Source organism: Schistocerca serialis, chromosome 2 (assembly GCF_023864345.2).
Source record: "Schistocerca serialis cubense isolate TAMUIC-IGC-003099 chromosome 2, iqSchSeri2.2, whole genome shotgun sequence".
NCBI lineage: Eukaryota > Metazoa > Arthropoda > Insecta > Orthoptera > Acrididae > Schistocerca > Schistocerca serialis.
The window spans coordinates 958,348,087-958,372,447 of record NC_064639.1 but is presented as its reverse complement, the minus strand read 5'-3'; the positions used below and the strand labels follow the sequence as shown (position 1 = coordinate 958,372,447).

At 40.1% G+C, this 24,361-nt stretch overlaps 1 protein-coding gene across 1 annotated transcript in view; it reads left to right on the top strand.

Annotated features, from left to right (window-relative positions):
- Window positions 1-24,361, top strand: part of LOC126458343 (adenylyl cyclase 78C-like) — a 788,789-nt gene that overhangs the window by 740,721 nt on the left and 23,707 nt on the right. The window contains exons 17-19 of the mRNA XM_050095308.1: window positions 3,640-3,766; window positions 22,735-22,841; window positions 23,296-23,410. Coding sequence (XP_049951265.1) covers window positions 3,640-3,766; window positions 22,735-22,841; window positions 23,296-23,410 — 349 coding nt within the window. The remainder of the gene's footprint in view (window positions 1-3,639; window positions 3,767-22,734; window positions 22,842-23,295; window positions 23,411-24,361) is intronic.

Genomic DNA, 24,361 nt, shown 5'->3' with positions numbered 1-24,361 from the left:
CGTATTGACTAACATGGGGACACCCTACAGCTCTGTTTCACTAGCTACTCAAGTAGTTTCTCCCATTCATGTACTTCAACTCGTAACTGCTGTCTGGTTTCTGTACAAATTGTAGATGAGCTTTTGCTCCCTGTGTTTTATCCTCACCAGCTGAAGGATTACAAAGAGTGTATTCCAGTCAAGATTATTAAAACATTTCTCTAAACTACAAATGCTGTAACTACAGGTCGATCGTTTTTTGAATTTATTTTCTAAGATAAGTCATAGGGTAGGTATTGCCTCGCATATTCCCTGGGGTAGGCTTCTGTCAGTCTTTTCACTCTTCTGTAAATAATTTCTTTTTAGTATTTTTCAGCTGTGACATACTAAACTGTGGATGGTAGTATTCGCTTCTGTCAGCACCTGCTGTGTTTCAAATAGTGGTTATTACATTCTTAGATAAGGCAGCAGATGCAGTGGTCATTGTAATTAAGTCAAAAAACAAAGCCACAGGTCACAACGAATATCCAAAGCTACTTCCATTTGCTGATGAGTGAGATCAGTCAAAATAAATCAAACGATATGTGATCTACAACTTCTTCCTGTATATTAATTATATTTACTACATTCTCCTGAAATCTGAGTATCTGTATGTAGTATACTAGCTGACATATTTTTCTCATGGTTTCCCAAAGATCTTGATACTTTTGTGGCATTGTTGTCTATTCCAGATACCTTGTTTTGACCTAGATGTTCCAGGGCTGTTTCAGATTCTTTTTGCAATAAGTCATCTCCTTTTTTATCTTCCCCTACCTCCTCTCCCCTTTCAATAATGTTTGCTTTTTTCCTTTATAGAATGAGTTAAACTGGGCTACACAAAAAGACAAGCTTCTCAACACATTCAGTTGAGCTCATTCCTTCTTCTCCCAGCCACTTGCGTCCTCTACCTGCACCACCATCTCCACAATGGCCACCACCACCACTGACCCATTCCATAATAGATGCTTTCCAGCTAATTTTGATGAGTTACATTACTTTGAGTAAGCAAGAATAGATTATAGCAGTTTAAAAAAAGTTACCAATGCAGTTTCTGACAGCTCACTAGTTCAAATCTTTGTTTGACCATATCCTTGACTTGTTCACTGATCCCATTTCCATTTATAACTTTTCACGATTTTAAAGCCCATGTGCTGCTAGCAGTTTGTTAATGATTTTATTGTTGTGCTGTTTTGCTTGTCATCCTTAATCTGAGATCCTAGTCTCTTGATGGTTTTATTTCCCCAATTCCTTTCTTCTCTTCTACAGGATATCTACAGATCATGACAACCATGAAAAAGTAATGAAAATGAAAAGATAGTCATGAAAGTAATGAAAAGATAATGAAATTCAGTGGGTAGTCATGAATTTTGTGTTATGCGGATGGATATGTGTGTGTGTGCGAGTGTATACCTGTCCTTTTTTCCCCCTAAGGTAAGTCTTTCTGCTCCCAGGATTGGAATGACTCCTTACCCTCTTCCTTAAAACCCACATCCTTTCGTCTTTCCCTCTCCTTCCCTCTTTCCTGATGAAGCAACCGTTGGTTGCGAAAGCTTGAATTTTGGTTGCAGAAATTGTAGCTCTACCATAAAAGTGCTGCCATCTTATGTGTTACTGGAAGAGTTTCAGTTAGAACAGCTGTTTCTATAACTCTGTCCACTCCCCCTTCTGTTTAAGTCTCTTTAAGCTGCATCATTTTTGGAAAGACATTTCCTTAAAGGAGGTATTTAATAATTAATATAAAGCTAATGTAATTTTTATCTTGTTTTAAAGATGTTAAGGATGATCAGGGTAAAATTGATATCTCACCAGCCAGAATGTTTCCCACATTGTACTAATACTACTCACAGATAAGGGCGTTCATTTCACCTCTATTTACTGGAAGTATGCTGTGCAGGCAACTCAGACTTGTGCTTCCAGTTTCCATAAAAGCACCAATATACGCAATCGTCAGTTAAATAATTTTTGGTATCGAAATTGCGATCACTATTTGTATTGACATGTTAAATAATGAAGAACAATGGAAATAGTGCAACAAAATGCAGGTAGTGACAGCACAGTCCAGTGACAAAGCAAACAACAATGCAGTCAACACCAGTTAACAGTATACTGCACAATTGGCAACGTTGGCAAATCAGTATGGCTCCTAGCAAGAAATACACAGAAAAGGATATCCTTATTTTCACACATGAGTGCACAGGTATTTGCAAAGTCTATGTCCAAAAATTTCTGAGAAGAGTCCTTTGAAATTAAAGACAGTCAAAGGTGGCTCATTTTTATCACCCAAAATTATGCAGAGCTCCATTTTGAGAAATTCTCGAGTGACAATTGCACTGGCAGTATTTGAGTCAGAGAAACACATGGTTCCCTCAACAGCTGACATAGTGAAGAGAGAATACTTTAAATTTTGTGTATATTCTGGAAAACAGCTGAAACATTTCAATCCTATTAAGGACAAACTTGATTACTTTCTGATGAATGTACTGCAGAGTGCAAACTGTAGCTTCATCAAGTTTGGGCAGAAGCTGGTATGCATGTTTCATGAAAATACTGCATTAGAAAGAGGCTCTCATGGTAACAAAGAAATTTTAGTTGAAAGTTACAAGACGATACAATTATTGTAAAAAGGAGTGTTTACAATGCAATAAATCATTAGGCGGTTTTCTTAATAGTGAGAAACAACTGAATGTGGACATTACAAAATCAGTCATACTAGCTGTGAAGAAATCTTCATCAAAAAGAGTAGAAGACTTGAAAATGAAGTTACCAATCTTAGAAGAAGAATAGTTGAATAAATAAAAGAGCTCAAAAATAAAAAAAAGAATCATTATAGAAAAGGAAAAAGAAGCACCTGAAGTTCTCTGTGTCAAAATTTCGAGTTTAGCAAGAAACTTATACATTGAATACTTTGCTAAGAAGTTTAACATTTGAACAGTTGACATAACTTTTGTACCTTCAAAACTGTTATATTGTCTCAAGGAAAATTGTAAGTTTTCTCTACATTACTTTGTGAAAACAATTTGTATTTTGATTGATGTGATGGCAAATATCTCTGAAAACAGTTATAACCCATCCTGTGTGAGAGTTTAATGTTTTTATAGCATTTGATGAACAGTATACTACAAGTTATACACAATTACATTATTGGCACTGACATACAGTTTAAGTGATACAAGAATAATTGCATTCATCTTTCATTTCAACCAGCTTTCTGGCTCATAAACAAAAGTGTTTTTTGTCATTGTACCACAAACATTGTTGAGAGGTCATGAATATAACTAAAGAGGTAAAGAAAAAGTCGTGAAAAGGTCATGAATTTGATCCTCAGAAAATCTTTAGACACCCTGCCTCTACTACATAAATGAACCCGTAGCTAAGTACCTGTTCTCTCTCTCTCTCTCTCTCTCTCTCTCTTTCTCTCTCTCTCTCTCTCTCTCTTTGTCTGTCTCTGCTTGCATTTTGTTTTTACTATTACATTTGAAAGTTCTCTTGCTAGCTCAACCACATCATACAAAAAACGGCCTGCCTCTGAATATGTAAGAAACTCAGTTGTTGGCAGATATTTACTCAATTCTGAAAGAAAATCTAAATAGTCAATTATTTTTTCATATTTTAATTAAACAGGAGCTGTATTCCCAGTCCCGTGACAAAGTTGGAGTGATGTTTGCAAGTATACCCAACTTCACAGAATTTTATTCAGAGGACATAAACAAAGGAATGGAGTGCATTCGTTTGCTGAATGAAATTATTGGTATGTACAATTTTTTAAAGATTATATGCGTAGTATTCATTATTGGCAGTTGCAACAAGCATGGTCATTACACAGCAATATAGATATAAATATCACTTGTCTCTTACACTCCCAAATGCTAACTTAATTTTTAAAGAATCACTGCCTGGTGACAGAAATAGTAAATATAAGCTCAACTGTACAAAATATTAGACCCCACTTCCTTAAAAGAGCACACTGTAGATTATGCAGAACTGATAGTCACATGATTATCCTTCTCTGACACAAGTCATGGCACTGAAGTGCCAGTAGGTTGTATGAAATCTTCTGTATTTGTAACCTAGGGGAAGAACACACAACAACTGATGTACACTGTTAGTGAGGAACAACGATATGTTTCTTACGTCTTACAAACAAAATACAACAACACAGTTTCTTCAAATGTGACTTTGCTCTACTTGATCCAGACTGACTATCAATAACTTACGTTGCACTGGAATGTTCTTATAGAGACAATGTCCGTGAGATCATCGTCTGCAGTGAGTGGTAAGCTTCTCGACGTGAAAGTGGAGACAGGTTCCTGCAAGGCACTGAGTTGATGGACGGTTGAAGATGAAGTCCAGGGAGATGTTGAGCTTGAGGATGACTGAAGATGAGATCTGTACTGTGTTGTAGCGGTGCTCAAGGACAATTGAGACCAGATCCAGCAAGAGAGTAGCTTGAGGACAGTTGTGATGAAGTACAGTGAGACAAGGGCTGAAGCATGAACTCCAAGTGATGGGCTGCTAGACATGGTAGGCATAAGCCTGGAGTGCATACTAGCTTTAGCCAGCTGGACAGCATCCTAAATACCTGCCCAGTGGAAGGATACCACTGGAGTATTCGGCAAGCAGGTAGTTTCTTGGAAGAGAAGTGGTGCCTGTGTTGGCATCGCTGTTTACTGTGATACATGTGCTGCTAGTGGTTAGGCTGACACTAAACGGTATTGTTGTGACTGCTGGAAGTTCAGTTGAAAACAATCAAGCATATTTGTGTTGAACCAGACTGTTTTCATCACTCTCCTGAGAGCACTGAGTGAGGTGGCGCAGTGGTTGGCAGACTGGACATGCATTCGGGAGGACAACAGTTCAAACCCACGTCCATCCATCCTTATTTAGGTTTTGTATGATTTCCCTAAATCACTTCGGGTGAATGGCAGGATGATTTCTTTGAAAGGACATGGCCAATTTCCTTCCCCATCCTTCCATAATCCGATGGGGCTGATGACCTCGCTGTTTGGTCCTCTCCTGCTGAATCTACCAACCAACCTGAGAGCAGTGTAATTATGGACCTGAACTGTGGGAACCTGCAATACATGCCTGTATGGTCAGTGGTGTGTCAGAGGTTGCAGCCTGGGGTTACAATAGAATCAGTGCAGCCTATCTGAGGCTGTAAAATGTAAACTATCATGGCTGGAAATGTTACAGTTTTAAAGTATTCCTAGCCCTTATACTGTGATCAGGTGAAAATCTTTTTGAAACCTACCATTGCAAGACCAAATACAGAGGGCATTTTCAAGGGGGATTGTAGCACTCTTGAAGGTCCGAATCACATCCTGACACTCTACTGACAGAAGTGAAATTCCGTTTCAATGCACTCCTGCACAGAGGTGTGATGTCACATGTTTTGAATACTCGAATGCACTTGGTCATCATTTGATGCTGCTGCCCACTGTTGCTGTCATCACATGGTGTGATACTGGTACACATTTTCCTCAACACCGGAATATACATATCAGTCAGTTTTACATCCTGCTCCTTATTAAAATTTTTAAGATATATAACAATCTCTATGGCCTCTGTATATCCTTTCATGGTTTCCCTTGTGGCTGCCAGAATCTATCAAATCAAATCAAATTCAATGATCTTCTGTTAGCAAAGCATGTTTCATGAAGTCTGATCTGTCTGTTTCTCCCCTTCTACAGTTACCCTTGTGTTCTTCCAGTAATTTTCTGACAGTTCTTTTAATAAAATCCATGTACATGTTTTCAAAACTACATGGAATCCTGTAAATTCCATCTTTTTCCAGCAGTTTGCAAGCATCCTTTGCTGACTTCGGGTGATCCTGTATCTCATAGGTGTGTTTATAGGGCACAGCATTATTCCCTCTCATCAAGATATTTCCTATTCAGTTAGTAATGTCCTTAATGGACAGCAAGAAGTCTTTGGATTTCACAGTCACCTGTACATTGCTATGATCTTTTTTGTGGCTGTCTTAATGCTTGTTTTTATCTCAGTGGATGAATATACATTCTTGAACAATGCATTTGTGAGTTATTTAAATACTGCATCAGGCAGCTCCTCCTTTCTTGAATATTAGCATGTGTATTTCAGTAAGAAGTTCATCCATCTATGATGTAATAGCCAGGAATAATTTAATAAGTGTGAGTAAACTAGGATGATGTGGGGATGTAACAGAATTAAAGAAAGGAAAAAATCATGTTTGGATGTGCCCACAAATGAAGTTTCTTGATTTGTTGTTGTATCAATATGATAACAATAAATGATGTACTATCAAAAATTTCAAATTAGCCAAAGCTCTTGTAAAGAAGAAAAATCATGTGGAAGCTCATATACACTCCTGGAAATGGAAAAAAGAACACATTGACACCGGTGTGTCAGACCCACCATACTTGCTCCGGACACTGCGAGAGGGCTGTACAAGTAATGATCACACGCACGGCACAGCGGACACACCAGGAACCGCGGTGTTGGCCGTCGAATGGCGCTAGCTGCGCAGCATTTGTGCACCGCCGCCGTCAGTGTCAGCCAGTTTGCCATGGCATACGGAGCTCCATCGCAGTCTTTAACACTGGTAGCATGCCGCGACAGCGTGGACGTGAACCGTATGTGCAGTTGACGGACTTTGAGCGAGGGCGTATAGTGGGCATGCGGGAGGCCGGGTGGACGTACCGCCAAATTGCTCAACACGTGGGGCGTGAGGTCTCCACAGTACATCGATGTTGTCGCCAGTGGTCGGCGGAAGGTGCACGTGCCCGTCGACCTGGGACCGGACCGCAGCAACGCACGGATGCACGCCAAGACCGTAGGATCCTACGCAGTGCCGTAGGGGACCGCACCGCCACTTCCCAGCAAATTAGGGACACTGTTGCTCCTGGGGTATCGGCGAGGACCATTCGCAACCGTCTCCATGAAGCTGGGCTACGGTCCCGCACACCGTTAGGCCGTCTTCCGCTCACGACCCAACATCGTGCAGCCCGCCTCCAGTGGTGTCGCGACAGGCGTGAATGGAGGGACGAATGGAGACGTGTCGTCTTCAGCGATGAGAGTCGCTTCTGCCTTGGTGCCAATGATGGTCGTATGCGTGTTTGGCGCCGTGCAGGTGAGCGCCACAATCAGGACTGCATACGACCGAGGCACACAGGGCCAACACCCGGCATCATGGTGTGGGGAGCGATCTCCTACACTGGCCGTACACCACTGGTGATCGTCGAGGGGACACTGAATAGTGCACGGTACATCCAAACCGTCATCGAACCCATCGTTCTACCATTCCTAGACCGGCAAGGGAACTTGCTGTTCCAACAGGACAATGCACGTCCGCATGTATCCTGTGCCACCCAACGTGCTCTAGAAGGTGTAAGTCAACTACCCTGGCCAGTAAGATCTCCGGATCTGTCCCCCATTGAGCATGTTTGGGACTGGATGAAGCGTCGTCTCACGCGGTCTGCACGTCCAGCACGAACGCTGGTCCAACTGAGGCGCCAGGTGGAAATGGCATGGCAAGCCGTTCCACAGGACTACATCCAGCATCTCTACGATCGTCTCCATGGGAGAATAGCAGCCTGCATTGCTGCGAAAGGTGGATATACACTGCACTAGTGCCGACATTGTGCATGCTCTGTTGCCTGTGTCTATGTGCCTGTGGTTCTGTCAGTGTGATCATGTGATGTATCTGACCCCAGGAATGTGTCAATAAAGTTTACCCTTCCTGGGACAATGAATTCATGGTGTTCTTATTTCAATTTCCAGGAGTGTATACTTATTCATTCTTGTATAAAATACAAAATTATTTTAATTATTTGAATGAAGAGTGTACACTTAAGAGTTGCTTTATTGAAGTCATAAGAAGTATTAGAATTTAACTATCTGCCTTAGATGATCAACTATGTTTCAAATGAGTTACCAAAACATAAAAGCAGCACTTCAACAGAAACCTTTAGGAAACAAGACCCTCCATGCAGCTACGTTTTTAAGATTTTAAATTCCTTAAAGTGTCAGTGCCTAGACTGAGGTGATAAAACTTATGGAACAGTGATAAGCACACATACAAATGGTAATAGTATCGCATACACAAGGTATAAAAGGTCAGCACATTGGCGAAGCTGTCATTTGTTCCCAGGTGATTCATGCAAAATGGTTTCTGACGTGATTATGGCCACACAATGGGAATTAAGAGACTTTGAACAGGGTATGGTAGTTGGAGGTGGAGGCATGGGACATCCCATTTTGGAAAACATTAGGGAATTCAATATTCTTAGCTCTGCAATGTCAAGAGTACGCTGAGAATACAAAATTTCAGGCATTATCCCTCACCACAGACAGCGCAGTGGCCAACAGCCTTCACTTGATAACAGAGCAGAAGCATTAACATAGATTTTTCAGTGCTAACAGTCAAGCAACACTGCATGAAATAATTGCAGAAATCAATGTGGGGCATGAGACAAAAGTATCTGTTAGGACAGAGCAACAAAGTTTGGCATTAATAGACCATGGCAGCAGATGACCGATGCAAGTGCTATTCCTAAAAACATGACATTGACTACAGTACCTCTTCTGGGCTTGTGATCATATCGGTTGGACCATAGGCGACTGGAAAACCATGTCCTGGTAAGATGAATCCCAATTTAAGTTGGTAAGGTATGGTAGTGTTCAAGTGTGATGCAGACCCGATGAAGCATTGGACCCAAGTTGTCAACAAGGCACTGTGCAAGCAGGTGGTGACTCCATAATGGCATGGGCTGTGGCTACCTGGAACAGACTGGGTCCTCTGGTCGAAGAACTGATCAGTGACTGGAAATGGTTATGTTCAGCTACCTGGAACCATTTGCATCCATTCATGGACTTCATGTTCCCAAACAACGATATGATTCTAATGGATGACAGTGCACCATATCACGGGCCACAAGTGTTCATGATTGGTTTGAAGAATATTCTGGATAATTCAAGTGAATGCTTTGGCCATTCAGATTGCCTGACATGAATCCCATAGAATATTTATTGGACATAATCAAGAGGTCAGTTTGTGCACAAAATCCTGGACCAGCAACACTTTCGCAATTATGGATGGCTACAGAGAGCGGCATGGCTGAGTATTTCTGCAGAGGACTCCCAACAACCTTAAGGGGGAAAGGAGGTCCAATGCCAGAGCGGCGTGGAGCATGTCCGAAGCCATGAGCAGTACTTCTGTCAGTGTCACCGGCCACATGCAGTGTTATTTACAATGTAAACACAAATAAAATAGATTACATGTGGTCAGTATCCACTCACCAACCTAGTGCATGTATACTTTCAAGGCAGTCCTCTGCCAAATGTGCTTGATTATTAAAAGAACAGAGCATAATCAACACATCCAAACAAGTTGGGACAGTGCAATATTACAGTGCAGTGTGCCTTGATAACAGGGATTTCCCAAAGTTCCACTACCTGTCACCCGATGGCTATAAAACAGATGCTCAACATCTAGATTCCACATTGTTCCTGCATGGAATTAAAACTTCCACAATGACCCCTGTCCACCATGTAAGGCAGTGAGTTCAGCAACTCAGACCACAACAAGCCACTGCCCAGGCAAGAAGGTAATGGCCAGTTCCAACAGAATGCCTGTCCCATTAAAGGTCAACACACCTGCATCGATACTCATAGTGGACTCACCAGCAGAAGTCAGTCCCTTGGCCACTACACAGAGCCATTTGCAAAATGTCATCTATTAGTTGCAGTACTGCAGTGGACACTCAACCAACTTCCTTCTTGCTACATCTCATGCATGAGCTTTCATCCTCACAAAGCACTACGTTGCTGCTCTCTAATGGGATGCCTGAGCCACAGTTGCCAAGCAACAGGTAAAAGATGTTAGGAGGAGCAGGCATTGGTAAAGGCTCTCGCACATCTCAACCACTCCATTATATAACACTAAAACAACTAAAATGGAGTATTTGGACTGACTTTATGACAAGTCGCCATTAAGAGGATCCCTGCAAAGTCACACAAAACATCAGCATGTTAGTTGTTTTAGTGCCTCATAATGAAGCAGCCTCATACCCATAATGATTTTATTCAAAAAGAGTTTGAATGGCTTTTTGACAGCTGGATATATTTTAAAGCAGTTTTCTTAAAATGCTCAGTGAAATCTTTCCACTTAGAACCATATGTAATCAAATAAGTCAAGGCACAAAAATTTCAAATGGCAGGAAGAGGCAACTCCACAACGACCTTAAATATATAAAAAGTAAGATTTTATTGAATATGTTAGACATTTTTGAGATAATTTGTTAAACAATATTATCTACAATGTTCATTCTTCATTAGCATAAGAATTTCACAGCATGTAATTAGTAAAATTGGATGTAACTAGGAACTGAATTCAAGGAGTCTACTTACGTGTAAAGTGTGCAGAAAACTACCTGCAAGTATGCTTACAAATAACTCTCATATTACTTTCATATTTTTTAATACAGGAAATGTTACTGTGAATAGAACTTGCCTTCATTTATATCAGAAGGCATCAGAAGAGTAAATACATTGATGAAAAATTCTAGTTGAGCACAAAATCAGCTCTGAAGACAAGGATAGATATTAGATATTCGCATTGTTACTCACTTGTTTGCTGATATTTCAAGCCAACCTTCGAATGGTATACACACTTTCCAGAGAATCTCTTGTGATGTTTCTCATTAGAGGTGCATACCATCACAAATCACACATTCTGCGCAGGTTTGTCAAAATCAAAATTACAAACAGGATTGCCACAAGTAAAAATATGCACCTTTGGAATTTGGCATGTCTACATATACAGAACTCCTTTGATGCTTTTCAGTTGTTAAAATCTGCAATACAGTATATATTAAAGTGTACTGGTACTTTTATGCCAGTGTTACATTGGCATAAATGTACACTTTTACTATATACTGAGGATTTTAACAACTGTCAAGGAGCAATGTTTGCATTTACATTGTCATAAATATACACTTTTATTGCATATCAATAATTTTACAACTGTCAAGCATCAAAGCCGTGCTACATATGTAGAAGTGCCAAGTTCCACAAAGTGTGTATTTTTAATTGTGAGAGACCTTTTTGTAATTTTATTTTTGACAAATGTGTGAGATGGACAATATACTATCCACCAAGATGTTAACATGGCATACAACCAAAAAAGGTTTTAAAAATCTGAAGATGACATTCCTATCTGTCAAAACCAATCAATAAAAAATAGCTTTGAATATGATCTTGTCTACAAAAAACTCCTTTAAAATATATATAGTCATCAGTCTTCTGACTGGTTTGATGGTCTGCCATAGATTCTTCCCATGCACTAACCTTTTCATTTCAGAGTAGCACTTGCCCCTTACACCCTCAATTATTTGTTGGATGTATTTCAATCTCTGTCTTCCCCTATATCTTTTATCCTCTAAAGCTCCCTCTAGTACCTTCAAAGTTGTTCCCTGAGTCTTAACACACGTCCTATCATCATACCCCTTCTTCTTGTCAGTGTTTTCCATATGTTCATTTTTTTGCTGATTCTACAGACAAACTTCCTCAGCCTACCCAGTTTTCTACTTCTTCTTTCACATCTCAAATGGTTCGATTGTCTTGTGTTCTGGTTTCCCCATTGCCCATGGTTTTCTACCATACAATACTTTGCTCCAAACATACATTCGCAGGAATTTCTTCCTCAAATTAAGGCCTATGTTTGATATCAGGAAACAACTCTTAGCCAGGAATCCCCTCTTTGCCTGTGCCAATCTGCTGTTAATGTCCTTCTTGCTTTGTTCATCATGGGTTATTTTGCTTCCAAGGTTACAGAATTTCTTAACTTCGTCTGTTTCATGATCACCAATTTTTATGTTGAATTTCTTGCTATTCCCATTTCTGCTACTTCTCATTCCTTTCTCTTTTTCCAGTTTACTTGCAATCCATATTCTTTACTCACTAGTCTGTTCATTCCATTCAACAGATCCTCTAATTCTTATTCACTTTCACTAGGGGTAGCAGTGTCATCGGTGAATTTTATCATTGATATCTTTTTAATCCCACTGTTAAATCCTTTTTTTATATCAGTCATTGCCACTTCACTGTATACATTGAACAATATGGATGGAATACTGTATCCCTGTTTTACACCCTCTTTAATCTGAGCACCTCATTCCTTGTGTTCCAGGCTTAATGTTCCCTCTTAATTCTTATACATGTTACCCATCTTTCCCCACAGCTTACACCTATTTTTCTCAAAATTTTGAAAATCTTCCATCATTTTACATCATCAAATGCTTTTTCTAGGTTGAAAAATCCTATGAGCATGTCTTGACTAGTTTTAAGTCTTTCTTCCATTATCAGGTGCAATGTCAAAACTATCTTGCTGTTGACTTTACCTTCCTTAAAGCCAAATTGATCTTCATATAGCAGATCCTCAATTTTGTTTTTCATTCTTCTGGATGTTATTCCTGTCAGCAGTTTGGATGCATGAGCTGTTAAGCTGATTGTGTGACAGTTCTTGCAGTTATCTGCTGTTGCTGTCTTCGGAATTGTGTGGATGATATTTTACCAAAAGTCTGAATGTACATTGCCTGTCTCAAGTTAGTCAAGACTGCCTTTAAGGGGACGAAGATGCAATTATCAACACTTCACCGGGTTTGAATGAGATCATGCAATAGGGCTACGAGAAGCTGGATGTTGCTTCTGTGATACTGCAGAAAGACTTTACAGGAACATAGCCATCGTACATGATTGCTGGCAGCGGTGATCATGAGAGTGTACAATCGCAAGAAGACCAGCTGTGGACTGCCAGATGGTACTTCCAAGAGGGAAGACCATAGTGATTGGTGTATGGCTCTTGCACATCATACTGCATCAGCAGCAGCAGTTTGAGCAACAATTGGCATCAGCAGTTTGAGCAACAATTGACATCAGAGTGACACAATGAACTATTACAAATTGATTATCTCAAGGACAGCTCCAAGATAGACACCCTGTAGCTTGCATTCCTGACCTCAAACCACTGCCATTTTCAACTTCTGTGGTATCAATGGAGAGCTTACTGGAGGGCATGGTGGAAGTCTGGTGTGTTTTCTGATGAAAGCTGGTTTTGCCTCACAGCCAGTGATGGCTGTGTGTTGGTTAGAAGGAGGCCAGTTGAGAACCTGCATCCAACCCCTCTGTGAGACCTCCTGGAGTTATGCTCTGGGATGCAATTTTGTATGACAACAGGAGCAACCTTGTGGTTATCCCATGCAACCTGCCTGCAAAATTGTACATCAATCTATTGATTAGACCTGTTGTGTTGCCATTCACGAACAGCATTCTATGGGTAGTTTTCAAAAGGATAATGCACACCCATATATTGCTGTTGTAACCCAACATGCTCTACAGTATGTTGGCATGTTGCCTTGACCTGCTCGATCACTAGATCTGTCTCCAATCAAGCACGTATGGCACATCATCAGACAACATCCCAAATGTCATACACTGTATTGACCAACCACGTCCAACAGGCATGGAACTCCCACAAACTGACATCCGGCGCCTGTACAGCACAATGCACACAAGTTTGCATGCTTCATTCAACAGTCTGGTGGTTACACTGGTTATAAACGTACTAGTATTACACATTTCCAATGGCTTCTCTTGCACTTACATTAACTTGTGATCTTGCAATGTAAATCACTTAAATCTGTTACCCATTTTGTTCCAAACAGCCGTTTCGATCTAGCTGCCCCACACTTTTTATTTATTTTATTCCTAAGTGATTTATATTGCTGTATTCCAGTCTTTCAGTGAGCATTTTTGTACTTCATTCTTTTGGCGATTAATTGCAGTGTTTCTTCTGCTACACAGGTTTCTTCACAGTCACTACCCTAATACCTATGTTTGTCTTACCAGCATTTGTGACTGCCCTTTTTTAGAGATCCTTAGTGAATTTCTAATGTCTCTCATCAATTCTCAGTATTTCTGATCCCACTTCCTTCCACAGTGATTCTTCTGGACAATTCTCATGAACCTCAATCTACTCTTTATCATTACTAAATTGTGGTCTGAGTGTAATATGCACTTGGGTACATCTTACAATTCGATATCTAATTTCGGAATATCTGTCTGATCATGATGTAATCCACTTGGAATTTTCCCATATCCCTTATCAGTCCACCTAAATTTCAGCATTCCTCTGTAGCACCACATGTCAAATCATTTGATTCTCTTCTTTTCTGGTTTTCCCAAAGTCAATAATTCACTACTGTACAGTGCTGTGCTCCAAGCATGTACTCTCATAAATTTCTTCCTCAAATTAAGGCCTATGTTTGATGCTTCTTTGATGCTGTCTTTGCCTGTGCTAGCCAGCTTTTAATGTCCTCCTTCCTGATGTCCAAGATACCAGAATTCCTTATCTTCATCTGTTTCATAACCACCACTTTTTATGTTAAGTTTCTCATTGTTCTCATTTCTGCTACTTTTCATTACATCTACACACTGTAAACTACTGTGAGGTCCATGGCAGAGGGTATGTCCCACTGTACCAGCTATTAGGGTTTCTTCCCATTCTATTCACCTATGGAGCACGGGAAGAATAATTGTTTGAATGCCTCTGTGCATGCAGTAATTATTCAAATGTTATACTCATAATCCCTATGTGATCAATACATGGGGGATTGTAGTAAATTTCTGCAGCCATCATTTAAAACCAGTTCTTAAGACTTCATTAATAAACTTTCTCAGCATAGCATACTCCTTCCTTCAAGAATCTTCCAGTTCAGTTGCTTCAGTATCTCTGTGACACACTCCCACAGATCATACAAACCTGTGACCATCCGTGCTGCTCTTCTCTGTATTCATTCAGTATTCCCTGTTGGTCCTATTTAGTATGGATTCCACACACTTGAGCAACATTCTAGAACCAATCACACAAGTGATTTGTAAGCAATCTCCTTTGTGGACTGATCACACTTCACCAGTATTCTACCAGTATGCTGAAGTCTACCACCTGCTTTACTCACAACTGAGCCTAAGCAATCATTCCATTCCGTATCCCTACGAAGTGTTACACCCAGGTATTTGTGTGAGATGGTCGATTCCAGCAGTTGCTCATTGATATTATTTATAGTCATAGGATACTACATTTTTTCATTTTTTGAAATACTTAATTTTACATTTCTGAACATTTAAAGCAACTTGTCAATCTTTGCACCACTTTGAACAATGGAAAATCCAGGATGGAATAGTGACAATAGTATGAAAAGGGTAGCTGCTACTCGTCATATAGTGGAGATGCCAAATCACAGATAGGGCCAACAAAAATACTATCAGAAAGTAAGATTTTGACCAACAAGACAACATGCACTCACACATGCACACACACACACACACACACACACACACACACACACACACACACACACACAAAACCATAGTCTCTGGTGCTGAGGCAAGACTGCAAGCAGCAGCGCATGACAGGTTGGGGTAAGGAGGAGACTGGGAGGGGGAGGGATAGCATGATAGGAGTTGGAGACAGTAAAGTGCTGCTTCTGGGAGCATACATGGGCGAGGTGGAGAGAGGGTAGGGCAGCTAAGTGCGGTTGGGAGGTTGTTGGATGGAGGGGGAGGATAGCAGAAATGGAGGGAAGTAAAAAGACTGTGGGTGTGTTGGTGGAATAGAGGGCTGTGTAGTGCTGGAACGGGAACAGGGAAGGGGCTAGATGGGTAAGGACAATGGCTGACAAAGTTTGAGGCTGGGGGTTTACAGGTATGTAGGATATGTTGCAGGGAGTGTTCCCACTGTGCAATTCAGAAAAGCTGGTGTAGGTAGAAAGGATCTACATGCCACAGACTGTGAAGCAATCAGTGTAATGAAGAATGTCATGTTGGACAGCTTGCTCAGCAACTGGTTGGCCCAGCTATTTTGTGTCCCCAGTTTGTCAGTGGCCATTCATGCAGACAAACTTGTTGGTTGTTGTGCCCACATAGAATGCAGCACCGTGGTTGCAGCTTAGCTTGTAGGTCATATGACTGGTTTCACAGATTGTCCTGCCATTGATGGGATAAGTGATCCTTGTGACTAGACTGGAGTATGTGGTGGTGGGAGGATGTATAGGACAGGTATTGCATCTAGGTCTATTACAGGGATATGATTCATGAGGCAAGGGATTGCGAGCAGGGATTGTATAGGAATGGACAAGGATATTTTTTATGTTTGAGAGCAATAGTTGTGTAGGGATGGATAAGGCTATTGTGTAGCTTTGGCAGGCAGTAGAACACCACTGTGTGGCGGAGGCGGGGGGGGGGGGGGGGGGGTGATAGTAGGTAGGACATTCCTCATTTCAGGGCACGATGAGAGTTAGTCAAGGAAGCATCCTATGCCATTCTGTTCATGGGTATCTAGAGGAATCCTGCCTAAACACCCAGAATCTCAAACCCGTCACCTGGTTCAGATTTGTCGATGACATCTTTGCGATTTGGATTGAGGATGAGGACACCCTATCCACATTCCTCCAGAACCAACACCAACTCCCCCATTCACTTCACCTGATCCTACTCAACCCAACAAGTCACCTTGATTGATGTTGATCTCCACCTCAAAGATGGCTACATAAGTATCTCCATCTGTATCAAACCTACCAACCACCAGTAATACCTCCACTTCGATAGCTGCCACCAATGCCATACCAAGAAGTCCCCTTCCATACAGCCAGCCCACCTGTCACTGTCATACTGTAGTGATGAGCGATCCCTCTTGAGTTAAACCAAGGGACTCAGTGGGGCCTTCACAGGCCTTAATTACCCTCCCAGCCTCGTACAAAGACAGATCTTTGTCCTAGCTCTCCGCTTGCCCACAACCTCCCAAAGCCTCAGCATTGAGCTACAGAGGAGTATTCACCTTGTGACTCAGTACTGCCCAGGACTGGAGCAATTGAATCACATTCTCTGCCAGTGTGTCAGCTACCTCTCATCATGCTGTGAAATGAGGAATGTCCTAACCACCATCCTGCCCCCCTCCCACAGTGGTATTCCAAAACCCACCAAACATACACAACATCCTCGTCTATCCCCAAACGACCCCTGCTCCCAACTCCCTGTAATAGACCTAGATGCAGGACTTGTCCCACACATCCTTCCACCACCACATTCCAGTCACAAGTATCACCTATCCCATGAAAGCCAGGGCTACCTGTGAAGCCAGTCACTTGATCTACAAGCTAAGCTGCAACCATCATGCTGTATTCTGCATGGGCATCACAACCAACAAGCTATCTGTCCATATGAATGGTCACCAACAAACTGTGGCCTAGAAACAGCTGGACCACCTAGTTGCTGAGCACGCCGCCCAACACGATGTTCATTTCAGTGGCTGCATCACAGCTTCTGCCATTTGGATCCTTCCCACCAACATCAGCTTTTCTGAATTCTGCAGGTGGAAACTCTACCTGCAATGTACCCTATGTTCCCAAAATCCTCCTGGCATCAACCTACTGTAGTTGTTGTCCTTACACATCTAGCACCTTCCCTGTTCCCATTCCAGCACTACACAGCCTCCGCTCCACCAACACACCCACAATCTTTTTACTTCTCACTTTTTCCTGTACCTTCACCCCCCCCCCCCCCTCCCCTTGTGCCCTCTGTATAACCTCCTGACTGCACCTAGCTGCTGTACACTCTCTCCACCTCATTCCTGTATGCTCCCACAAGCAGCATTTCACCATCCCCCACCCCTACGTTGCTATCCACCCCTTCCTCGTAGCCTCCTCCTTACCCCTATCACTTGGTTGCTTCTCCAATCATGCACTGCTGCTTGCAGCCAGAGATTGTGACCACAATGTGTGTGTGTGAGTTGAGTTTGAATGATTGTGTATGCGTATGTTCTTCCGATGAAGGCCTTATTGGCTAGAAGCTTCTGTCTGAAAGTCTTTTTGTTGTGCCTACCTGTGACTCAGCATCTCCCCAGTATGAGGAGTAGCAACCATCCTTTTCTTAATATTTTGCACCACTTTGAAATCTTATCAAGATGTGACTGAATATTTATGCAGCCTCTTTCAGACAGTACTTCATTATAGATAACTGCATCATCTGCAAAAAGTCCGAGGTTACTATTAATATTGTGTGCAGGGCCATTAATATACAACATGCTCAGCAAGCATCTTATCACATTTCCCTGCAGCAAACCCAAAGTTACTTCTACATCTGATGATGACATTCCACCCAAGATAAAATGCTGTGCCTCACTACCAAAGAGTCCTCAGTCCAGTCACTAATTTAATTTTATGCCTCATATGATCGTACTTTCTACAATAAGCATAGGTGTGTTACTGAGTCAAATGCGTTTCAGAAACCAAGAAGTACTATATATACCTGTTTGCCTTGATCCAGAGCTTTCAGTATGTCATGTTGAGAAAAATGCGAGTTGAGTTTCACATGATCAATGTTTTTTGGAATCCATGCTGGTTGGCATTGAGGAGGTCATTGTGTTCAAGATACCTCATTATGTTTAAGCTCAGAATATGATCTAAGAGTCTACAACAAATCGATGTCAAGGATATTGGACAGTACTTTTGTAGATCATTTCTACTATTATTCTTGTCAATGGTTGTGACCTATGTTTTTTTACAAGGATTGGGTATGGTTTTTTGCTCAAGGCATCTATGATGTATTATAGTTAGAAGAGGGGCTAACTCAGCCACAAATTCAGACTCTGACAGGGATTTCTTTGAGACCTGGAGCTGTGTTCAATTTAACGATTTCAGCTGTTTCTCAACATCACTAACATTAATACTTATTTCATTCATCTTGTCAGTGGTATGAGCATTAAATTGTGGCAGTTGTGCTGATTTTTCCTGTGTAAATGAACATTTGAAAATGGACTTAAGCATTTCAGCTTTTGCTTTGCTACTCTCAGTTTCAGTTTCTTACTCACCCATGATTGACTGGACACCAACTTTGGTGCCACTAACAGGCTTTACATAATATCAAAAATTCTTTGGGTTTTGTGAAATATCATTTGACAGTATTCTGCTATGGTAGTCACTTGTAGTTATTTGTGATTCTTGAGCAGAGTTCCACTATTACCATCTAAAATTTACTGCAGAACTCAATTAGTCTATATGTCATAGCAGGCTTTCTCAGTGTAATAAAAAAAAAAAAAAAAGTTTTCTTGGGTGATCAGCCGAGTGGTGGCATCATTCTGTCTCCTCAACATTTCAATGAGTTTTGTATCCATTCACCTGAGGATGATGGGCACAAAATTCATTAAAATGTTGTGGCAAGATGACACCACCATTTGGCTGATCACCTGAGACAATTTTACCACTCGGATAGTCTTTCTCCTCTCTCATTCCTACTGCCAAGTCCATATTCTTCAGCAACCCTTTCTTGTATTTCTTCCCCTACAACCACATTCCAATCCCCCACAGTTATCAGGTTTTTGTATTCCTTCACATACGGAATTCACCTCACATAAGGACTCTGTCTTTTCATGTTCTGCTTGCAACGTTGACATGTATTCTTGAACTATCATTGTTGGCGTTGGTTTGTTATTGAATCTGAAGAGAACAACCCTGTCACTGAGCTGTTCCCAGTAGCTCACCCAGTGCCCTACTTTCCTATTCATAATGAATCCTACTCCTGTTACACCATTTTCTGCCACTGTTGATATTGCCCTATATTCATGTGACAGTAATTACTTATCTTCTTTCCATTTCATGTCACTGGCCCTTATTATAACTAGACTGAGTCTTTGCATTTCCCTTTTCAAGTTCTCTGTCTTTCCTAATGTGTTCAAATTTGTGACTTTCCATCCTCTGACATATAGAATGTTATTCTGCCTTTTTTCATGGTCTTCTACCACTTGGCAGTCCCATACCAGAAATCCTAGTGGTGAATTAATGCATAATCTTTTGCCAGTGGAGTGATCGTCACGACACTTCTTCAATTACGGGTCACATGTCCTATGGATACACATTATGAGTCTTTAATGCAGTGGTTTCCATTGCAATCTTCATCCTCATGCTGATGATCATTGCTGATTCTTCAGCCTTTAGAGGCAGTTTCCCACCCCAGTGCAAGAGAATCTCTGTCTGATCCTCTGCACATCTTTGACAAGGCCATTGGCAGAACAAAGATGACATCTTATACTGGAAGTATTTGGCCTCCGTTGTTCATGTGTCAGTCACTAGGTATATTATAATTTTCTGGGGAGGGGTCTGAGAGAACTAATCTACTCAAAGCTTTTAGACTTCAAAGAAAAAAAGGCCATCCAAACCATGCAGCTAAAAAGAAACAACACTACAAATCTTTATTTGAAAAGCTAAATCTAATGTCCAGACACACACACACACACACACACACACACACACACACACACACACACACACACACACACACATTGCATTTACATTAGACTAGACATAGAGCAAGTTCCATGTTACCTAGCCACAAACAATACCCCTGTATTATATAAACTTTTAATGATAAGCTTGTAATATAACACCTGGCTGTAAGAAGTAATATATGTATTATTACCATAGATTAAGTTTATATACAGATTTAGAATCAACAAGTCAAGTATGTCAAAATCTTTGATTATATGAAGTATAGTGATTGATAATAAAAACTTGATTTGATTTCATTTCGTTTGGCACTCAACATTGAAAAGTTTTTATGAACTTATGGTGACTTTTCTTATGTTGTACAGACCTCAGAGGGTCAAAGCCTTAAAATGTTAGTTAAGTCATATGCTGATTCCTAGTGACCAAGTTCATGCAGTGACAAATTTGTTGAGACAGTTTCAAAGAAGCATAGACTGACATCTACCCATAATTATTGTGCTAAAGTAATGTGTTGTTAAGTAAGTGAATTCTTTTGGCCTAGACAGAACCCTACTCTAAAACACTTGGGGTGTCAATGTCAGTTTCTGAAATAACAAAAAAGACTTTTTTCATTTGTGATATCTGAAGCACAAGCTTAGTTTTAGTTTTTATAAAGATATTCAGACATTAAATACAATAAAGACATATTTTCATTGCTGTCTATTGGCAAAACCAGTGACTAGGGATAACATTGCTCAGTACAGAATTGTTGTCTTAACTTAAGCAATTGACATACTTCTTGTGACGTACATTACATAAAAATTTACAGTGAAACTCTATGTTTCTCTAAATTCACTTAATGATGATTTTGATATGTTTTTGAAACAACAGAAGTGCCAATGAAATGCAAATGAAACATTGATTAGTTAGTTTCATGTTCCACAGATCATTTGCATGGTAACTCGTAATGATGTGGAGTGTGTAACTATACATTCACATCGCAAATTAATTTGTAAGTATGTCTGTGTGCTGAAGATTTATTAGTCATAAGTCTCTTTTTAATTGTTGTTATTAAATATAGGGAAATGAGATAGTAATTCCTCCCACCACCTTTTACACAATACAATATTAGAAATTCTTCAACAGAATAGAAGGAGTTGTGAAGGAGAAACCATTTTAGTTCATTTTCAAATTTTCCTATTCTGTGTGTAAGACAAATTATATCACTGGGTAAGAGACCAAAAATTTTAGTTGCAGCAGTATGCACCCCTTTTCTGTGCTTAAGACAACCTTAAAGTTGAGTAATTATTTGATTCATTTTTTCTCTGGTATTTTAATTTTGTACAACAGTGTTCCTTTTGAATTGCAGTGAATTATTTACAGCAAACTTCATGTGGGAATAAATATTTTGTGAGGCAGTAATCAGAATGCCCAACTTCTTAAACAGATGTCTACAAGATGATTGTGGCTGAACTCCACATATTATTCTTACAGCATATTTTTGAGCAATGAGGACTTTCTTTCTTAAGTATGCATTATCCCAGAACATTATTCCAAATGACCTTAATGAATGGAAATATCAAAATATGTCAACCCACTGATTCATCTCTCCCCAAGATTTGCAATGATTCTAAGTACAAATGTGGCTCAACTATGCTGTTTTAAGATTTTTGAAATGAGCTTTTTCCAATTTAAATTCTCATCAATAGGGATGACTAAAATGTTTGAAGCTTCAACCCTGTTTATTGTTTTCTCACTGTGAGTTACACCTCTAGATGCCAGAAAACCAGTCAATGACATTGTTTACCACTTATAAAATAACTAATTCTGCTTGTAGTATTTTAGATGGAAGATCATTTACATATATGAGGAACAGTGGTGGACCTTAGTTTCATCCTTGGGGAACTCCACATGTGGTTTCTCCAACGTCAGAGAAATCTCCTCTGATTACATTGACTGAATTATTAAGCATAACTAACTACATTCTTTTGTTTAGATGTAACATTATCTTTTGGTTGGCTTGATTGTGCAAGCAACATGATGAATTCTGTAGATAATCAGCTAAAGAGACCTTTTTCCAAGAGATCTTTGGAGTAGAAAGTGAGAGGTGAAGAGTTAGGTAGCCCTACTGCAAATTTAAGTCTAACAAGGGGAGGGCTGCTGAATGCCGAATTGGTATCACATTTTTCCTTGAGACCCTTTACCTTCTGGCATCACTACACTTCAACATCACATACATACTGATTTTCATTGCTTCACCCAAAGAGATAATCTGTTTAAAAGTTTGGTACAATTCTTCTATTCAGTTTACCAACCACCCATTGCTTCTCATAACAAGTGACTAGTTGTGTATTCCTCAGTCATGTATTTGCAGTAGTATCATGTCATAATTTATTGCTGTTTCATCTGTGTGTGTTTTTTACAGCTGACTTTGATGAGCTCTTAGATGAACCGCGATTCAAGTGCATTGAGAAAGTCAAAACAGTTGCATCTACTTATATGGCCGCTTCTGGTCTAAACCCCACTCACAAGGTATTACAATCAGTTTTGCTTTTAGACTGTATCATTTGTGCATTTCAAGTTGCTTGCTAGTATCACATATATTTCAAAAAAGTTAAAACACCAAGAACAATGACACAGACTTGGTTTATATTTGCCTTATTTATGAATACACAGCATTTTGTTTCAGTATTTGTATGATTCTCCATCAGTATAGTTTAGACAGATTCATAGTAAGTTTTTTTAATCCCAAAATCTGTGTCCTTTATGTTATGTATAATGTGAGTTACGAAATAGAGATGTTAATGCTTGATAATGCTATAAAAATTTATTTACAATGTTGTAAATGCACGTACTTTCAAAGACACATAGTTTTATAAATGTATAAATTAATATTGCAAAGAATAACATGATGTAATAAAACAGTTCCAGTATATTCTGTCTTAAATATGAAAGAACATACGTTTATTGACTTTTTTGTGTACAGCCAGATGAAGATGAACTGGAACATCTGTGTGCCCTTGTTGATTTTGCTCTAGCAATGAAGCAACGTCTCGATGATGTTAACAAACATTCCTTCAATAACTTCCATCTCAGAGTTGGTATGTATTGCTGTTGGGCACATTGTGTAAATGTTGTCAAAATATTTGTCATTCAATTAACTTGGCTCTTTAATTTTGATTGTTAATTTATAATGTGTATAGACTTCTATATTGTAATTGATATTGTTCCATCTGAACAGAATAGAATTCAAGTAAGGAATATTTTAGTGGAATAAGCTTGTGTGCAAAGATCACTAGCAGGGACAATACAGATTGTACAGTCAGTGAAAGAAATGTATGAGAACATCATATTCGCAAAAAAGGAAGTTGTAATGGTTGCAACTGAATCATTGCTGCCAGTCATTGGTTAATTCTTGGACTTTTCCCTCTCATCATAGCCTATGTCCTCAGATTTTACAATTCCCTCAGCTATAATTTCTCTGTTTTCATTAACCTAGAAAGCTGTAGCACTCTCTTGCCACTCCATGCCCCCTCCACCTCCGCCTACCCCTATGACGATATTGACACATTGTGGTATGGACTCCATAGAACACTAACAGTATTGGAGAACCATTATAGCTGTTAAATTACCACTCACTAACAAAGAGATAGAGGGGCTGGCCAGTACTTACCTCAGCTCAGTACAGCCGATAGATACACATAAAACAGAACTGAAAATTTACATTCCTAGCTTTCGGAACTTTGTTCCTTCATCAGGGAGGAGAGAGGGGAAAAAAAGGGAAGAAGGGAAAGTGGATTCAGTTACTCACAACCCAGGTTATGAAGCAACAGGGAAAGGTAAACACGGAGGGTAGCAAGGATGGAGGCATGGTTGTCAGAGGGAAGCCAAAGATATTCTACTGTAAGTACTGTGCCAGCTTCAAACCAAAGAGGATGCATACAGAAGTAAAGAGGTATATAGTATAAAGATAAACACAACTATGTAGGATGAAAAGATGCGTGAATGGCTAAAGAGGAAAGGGAAAGAGGAGAAGACTGAAGAGTGAATGG